General features: G+C 43.2%; 1 protein-coding gene across 1 annotated transcript in view; it reads left to right on the top strand.

The window, feature by feature from the left end:
* Positions 1-3,883, top strand: part of LOC112241785 — a gene marked incomplete at its 3' end in the record, with an annotated part of 45,063 nt that extends 41,180 nt beyond the window's left edge. Inside the window, 3 exon segments of the mRNA XM_042312946.1 lie at positions 13-98; positions 772-901; positions 3,693-3,883. Coding sequence (XP_042168880.1) covers positions 13-98; positions 772-901; positions 3,693-3,883 — 407 coding nt within the window.
* Between the last annotated feature and the right edge of the window lie 3,617 nt (positions 3,884-7,500).

Below are 7,500 nucleotides of genomic sequence, written 5' to 3'. Positions count from 1 at the left end.
TGTGACCCACAGTTGACCTGCATGTACAACTACATCAAGGAAGAGTCAAATGTCACCAGCTACAACCTGTACCCTCCTGACATGCTGCTTTACTACGAGTGAGTACCGCATGTCATACATTCAATCAACCAATCAACCAACAACCGATAAATCAATTAACCAATCAACCAATCAACCAAACAATCAACCAATAAATACATTAACCAATCAACCAACAACCAATAAATCAATTAACCAATCAACCAATAAATACATTAACCAATCAACCAATCAACCAACAACCAATAAATACATTAACCAATCAATCAACCAATAAATATATTAACCAATCAACCAATCAACCAATAAATCCATTAACCAATCAACCAATAAATCCATTAACCAATCAACCATCAACCAATCAATCAACCAATCAACCAACCAATAAATACATGAACCAATCAATCAACCAACAACCAATAAATCAATTAACCAATCAACCATCAACCAATCAATCAACCAATCAACCAACCAATAAATACATGAACCAATCAACCAATACATCAACCAACAACCAATAAATCAAATGAATGAAACTGGTTTATTAAGTTACTGATGAATGAAATGGTTTATTAAGTTACTGATGAATGACACCGGTTTATTAAGTTACTGATGAATAAAATGGTTTATTAAGTTACTGATGAATGAAATGGTTTATTAAGTTACTGATGAATATTTGTTTGTTTATATTGTATGAATATAAAGGTGTTATATTGTATTTGATGTCTGCAGCTACAGTAAGGTTCCTCGGGACACCTGTAAGGACTACTTCAGTGAGCTGGGAGACGCAGACTTCTCCGTGTTCTCCGACGCGCTCAGCTTCAAACGCACAGCCCTGGTTAACAACGTCAAGACCTGCCTGGTGAGTCACCACACTGTAACACAACATAGATGTGGTCCAAATGACACCACTATTCCCTTAATAGTACACTACTTTTGACCAGGCCTATTGGTCTCTGGTCTCAGTAGTACACTATAAATCTACATATAAACCTCCATCCATTGCTTTCTGCAATGCAGTAAAGGCAGATTGGAGCTCTGGAATGAACCTGGTCTCACGCTGGGGGGGGAATAGCAACAGTAACATCTGAAAGAGTGGTTAACCCTGGGGGGAATAGCAACAGTAGCATCTGAAAGAGTCTGGTTAACCCTGGGGGAATAGCAACAGTAGCATCTGAACGAGCCTGGTTAACCCTGGGGGGGGGGATAACAACAGTAGCATCTGAACGAGCCTGGTTAACCCTGGGGTGAGACAAAACCGCGACTCGTCAGTGAAGAGCACTTTTTGCCAGTCCTGTCTGGTCCAGCGATGGTGGGTGTGTGTCCATAGGCGACGTTGTTGCCGGTGATGTCTGGTGAGGACCTGCCTTACAACAGGCCTACAACCAGCCTGTTACGGACAGTCTGAGCACTGATGGAGAAATTGTGTGTTCCTGGTGTAACTCGGGCAGTTGTTGTTGCCATCCTGTATCTGTCCAGCAGGTGTGATGTTCGGATGTACCGATCCTGTGCAGGTGTTGTTACACGTGGTCTGCCACTGCGAGGACGATAAGCTGTCCATCCTGTCTCCCTGTAGCGCTGTCTTAGGCGTCTCACAGTATGGACATTGCAATTTATTGCCCTGGTCACATCTGCAGTCCTCATGCCTCCCTGCAGCATGCCTAAGACACGTTCACACAGATGAGCAGGGACCCTGGGCATCTTTCTTTTGGTATTTTCCAGATTCAGTAGAAAGGCCTCATTGGAGTCCTAAGTTTTCATAACTGTAACCTTAATTGCCTACCGTCTGAAAGCTGTTGGTGTCTTAACGACCGTTCCACTGGTGCATGTTCATTAATTGTTTACGGTTCATTGAACAAGCATGGGAAACAGTGTTTAAACCCTTTACAATGAAGATCTGTGAAGTTATTTGGATTTTTACGAATGATCTTTGAAAGACGGGGTCCTGAAAAAGATATGTACAACTTTTTGCTGAGTTTAGAACGGCAATATAGAATGACAATATAGAATGGTAATATAGAATGGTAATATAGAATGACAATATAGAATGACAATATAGAATGACAATATAGAATGACAATATAGAATGACAATATAGAATGACAATATAGAATGACAATATAGAATGGTAATATAGAATGACAATATAGAATGACAATATAGAATGACAATATAGAATGGTAATATAGAACGTGAATATAGAATGACAATATAGAATGACAATATAGAACGTGAATATAGAATGGCAATATAGAATGACAATATAGAATGGTAATATAGAATGACAATATAGAATGGCAATATAGAACGTGAATATAGAATGACAATATAGAACGTGAATATAGAATGACAATATAGAATGACAATATAGAATGTGAATATAGAATGACAATATAGAATGACAATATAGAATGGCAATATAGAATGACGTGAATATAGAATGACAATATAGAATGTGAATATAGAATGACAATATAGAATGACAATATAGAATGTGAATATAGAATGACAATATAGAATGACAATATAGAATGACGTGAATATAGAATGACAATACAGAATGATAATACAGAATGGTAATATAGAATGGTAATATAGAATGACAATATAGAATGACAATATAGAATGGTAATATAGAATGGTAATATAGAATGGTAATATAGAATGGTAATATAGAATGGTAATATAGAATGAATATAGAATGACAATATAGAATATAGAATGGCAATATAGAATGGCAATATAGAATGTGAATATAGAATGACAATACAGAATGATAATACAGAATGGTAATATAGAATGACAATATAGAATGACAATATAGAATGGTAATATAGAATGGTAATATAGAATGACAATATAGAACGTGAATATAGAATGACAATATAGAATGACACTATAGAACGTGAATATAGAATGACAATATAGAATGACAATATAGAACGTGAATATAGAATGACAATATAGAATGACAATATAGAATGACAATATAGAATGACAATATAGAACGTGAATATAGAATGACAATATAGAATGACAATATAGAATGGCAATATAGAACGTGAATATAGAATGACAATATAGAACGTGAATATAGAATGACAATATAGAATGACACTATAGAACGTGAATATAGAATGACAATATAGAATGACAATATAGAACGTGAATATAGAATGACAATATAGAATGACAATATAGAACGTGAATATAGAATGACAATACAGAATGATAATACAGAATGACAATATAGAATGACAATATAGAATGACAATACAGAATGATAATATAGAATGACAATACAGAATGATAATACAGAATGACAATATAGAATGACAATATAGAATGACAATACAGAATGATAATATAGAATGACAATACAGAATGATAATACAGAATGACAATATAGAACGGCATTATAGAATGGCAATATAGAATGGCAATATAGAATGACAATATAGAACGGCATTATAGAATGGCAATATAGAATGGAAATATAGAATGACAATATGTAATGGCAATATATAATGGAAATATAGAATGGCAATATAGAATGGCAAATATAGAAATGCTTATGATATGAGCTTGCATTTGATGCGATCTGATTGGAAGTCGTGATGTCAGTGCTGTGTTGTGTCCATCTGTCCCTGCAGGGTATCAGCGGCACGGTTCTGAGCAGTGACAACCTGCAGGTCCTAGGCAACATGGTGTGTGTTCTGGACGGTTCCTACATCCAGAACTCTGACCAGCTCATCCTGCAGAAACTACAAAACTGTAATGACCTCACCGACGAACAGGTGGCTGCCATAGAAACGCTGTTAACGTCTGGGAAAACACAGTACGGGTAAGTCAACATGGAAACATGGAATTAAACAAACGCATCTGACTGACTGACTGGTCTGAAACTGACTGATTGACTGACTTTTCTGAAACTGACTGACTGACTGACTGACTGACTGACTGACTGACTGACTGACTGACTGGGCAAAAACTGACTGACTGACTGACTGGGCAAAAACTGACTGACTGACTGACTGGGCAGAAACTGACTGACTGACTGGGCTGAAACTGACTGACTGACTGGTCTGAAACTGACTGATTGACTGACTGGGCTGAAACTGACTGACTGACAGACTGACTGACTGGGCTGAAACTCACTGACTGACTGGGCTGAAACTGACTGACTGACTGGGCTGAAACTGACTGACTGACTGACTGGCTGGCCTGAAACTGACTGACTGACTGGGCTGAAACTAACTGACTGACTGGGCTGAAACTGACTGACTGACTGACTGGGCTGAAACTGACTGACTGGGCTGAAACTGACTGACTGGGCTGAAACTGACTGACTGGACTGACTGACTGACTGACTGACTGGGCTGAAACTGACTGGGCTGACTGACTGACTGGCCTGAAACTGACTGGGCTGAAACTGACTGGGCTGAAACTGGCTGACTGACTGGGCTGAAACTGACTGAAACTGACTGGGCTGAAACTAACTGACTGACTGACTGGGCTGAAACTGCTGACTGACTGGGCTGAAACTGACTGACTGAACTGGGCTGAAACTGACTGACTGACTGACTGGGCTGAAACTAACTGACTGACTGGGCTGAAACTAACTGACTGACTGGGCTGAAACTGACTGACTGACTGGGCTGAAACTGACTGACTGACTGACTGGGCTGAAACTAACTGACTGACTGGGCTGAAACTGACTGACTGACTGACTGACTGAAACTGACTGACTGACTGACTGACTGGGCTGAAACTGAACTGACTGACTGACTGGGCAAACTGACTGACTGACTGACTACTGACTGACTGACTGACTGACTGGGCTGAAACTGACTGACTGACTGGTCTGAAACTGACTGACTGACTGACTGAAACTGACTGACTGACCGACTGGTCTGAAACTGACTGACTGGGCTGAAACTGACTGACTGACTGGTCTGAAACTGAAACTGAAACTGACTGACTGACTGGGCTGAAACTGACTGACTGGCTGAAACTGACTGACTGACTGGGCTGAAACTGACTGACTGACTGACTGGGCTGAAACTGACTGACTGACTGACTGACTGACACTGACTGACTGACTGACTGACTGACTGACTGGGCTGAAACTGACTGACTGACTGGCTGAAACTGACTGACTGAAACTGACTGACTGACTGGGCTGAAACTGACTGACTGACTGAAACTGACTGACTGACTGACTGGCTGAAACTGACTGACTGGCCTGAAACTGACTGACTGGGCTGAAACTGACTGACTGACTGACTGGGGGCTGAAACTGACTGACTGACTGACTGGCCTGAAACTGACTGACTGACTGGCCTGAAACTGACTGGGCTGAAACTGACTGGGCTGAAACTGGCTGACTGGCCTGAAACTGACTGGGCTGAAACTGACTGACTGATTGGGCTGAAACTGACTGACTGACTGGGCTGAAACTCTGACTGGGCTGAAACTGACTGACTGACTGACTGACTGGGCTGAAACTAACGGACTGACTGACTGACTGGGCAGAAACTGACTGACTGACTGACTGGGCTGAAACTGACTGACTGACTGACTGGGCTGAAACTGACTGACTGACTGGGCTGAAACTGACTGACTAACTGACTGACTGACTGGGCTGAAACTGGCTGACTGACTGACTGGGCTGAAACTGACTGGCTGAAACTGACTGACTGACTGACTGGGCTGAAACTGACTGACTGACTGACTGACTGGGCTGAAACTAACTGACTGACTGACTGACTAGGGCAGAAACTGGCTGACTGACTGACTGGGCTGAAACTGACTGACTGACTGACTGGGCTGAAACTGACTGACTGACTGGGCTGAAACTGACTGACTGACTGGGCTGAAACTGACTGACTGACTGACTGACTGACTGGGCTGAAACTGACTGACTGACTGGGCTGAAACTGACTGACTGACTGGGCTGAAACTGACTGACTGACTGGGCTGAAACTGGCTGACTGACTGACTGGGCTGAAACTAACGGACTGACTGACTGACTGGGCTGAAACTGACTGACTAACTGACTGACTGGGCTGAAACTGGCTGACTGACTGACTGACTGGGCTGAAACTAACTGACTGACTGGGCTGAAACTGACTGGGCTGAAACTGACTGACTGACTGACTGACTGGGCTGAAACTGACTGACTGACTGACTGACTGGGCTGAAACTGACTGATTGGGCTGAAACTGACTGACTGACTGACTGGGCTGAAACTGACTGACTGACTGACTGACTAGGGCAGAAACTGACTGACTGACTGACTGGGCTGAAACTGACTGACTGACTGACTGGGCTGAAACTGACTGACTGACTGGGCTGAAACTGACTGACTGACTGACTGACTGGGCTGAAACTGACTGACTGACTGGGCTGAAACTGACTGACTGACTGGGCTGAAACTGACTGACTGACTGACTGGGCTGAAACTAACTGACTGACTGACTGACTAGGGCAGAAACTGGCTGACTGACTGACTGGGCTGAAACTGACTGACTGACTGACTGGGCTGAAACTGACTGACTGACTGGGCTGAAACTGACTGACTGACTGGGCTGAAACTGACTGACTGACTGACTGGGCTGAAACTGACTGACTGACTGGGCTGAAACTGACTGACTGACTGACTGGGCTGAAACTAACGGACTGACTGACTGACTGGGCTGAAACTGACTGACTGACTGGGCTGAAACTGACTGACTGACTGGGCTGAAACTGACTGACTGACTGACTGGGCTGAAACTGACTGACTGACTGGGCTGAAACTGACTGACTGACTGACTGACTGGGCTGAAACTAACGGACTGACTGACTGACTGGGCTGAAACTAACGGACTGACTGACTGACTGGGCTGAAACTAACGGACTGACTGACTGACTGGGCTGAAACTGACTGACTGACTGACTGGGCTGAAACTGACTGACTGACTGACTGGGCTGAAACTGACTGACTGACTGACTGACTGGGCTGAAACTGACTGGCTGAAACTGACTGACTGACTGGGCTGAAACTGACTGACTGACTGATGACTGGGCTGAAACTGACTGACTGACTGGGCTGAAACTGGCTGACTGACTGACTGGGCTGAAACTGACTGACTGACTGACTGGGCTGAAACTGACTGACTGACTGACTGGGCTGAAACTGACTGACTGACTGACTAGGGCTGAAACTGGCTGACTGACTGACTGGGCTGAAACTGACTGACTGACTGACTGGGCTGAAACTGACTGACTGACTGGGCTGAAACTGACTGACTGACTGGGCTGAAACTGACTGACTGACTGACTGGGCTGAAACTGGCTGACTGACTGACTGGGCTGAAACTAACGGACTGACTGACTGGGCTGAAACTAAACGGACTGACTGACTGACTGGGCAGAAACTGACTGACTGACTGACTGGGCTGAAACTGACTGACTGAC

Source organism: Oncorhynchus tshawytscha, unplaced genomic scaffold, assembly GCF_018296145.1.
Source record: "Oncorhynchus tshawytscha isolate Ot180627B unplaced genomic scaffold, Otsh_v2.0 Un_contig_1694_pilon_pilon, whole genome shotgun sequence".
NCBI lineage: Eukaryota > Metazoa > Chordata > Actinopteri > Salmoniformes > Salmonidae > Oncorhynchus > Oncorhynchus tshawytscha.
Note: the sequence above shows the minus strand (reverse complement) of the source record. Positions and strands in the feature narration are given on the sequence as shown.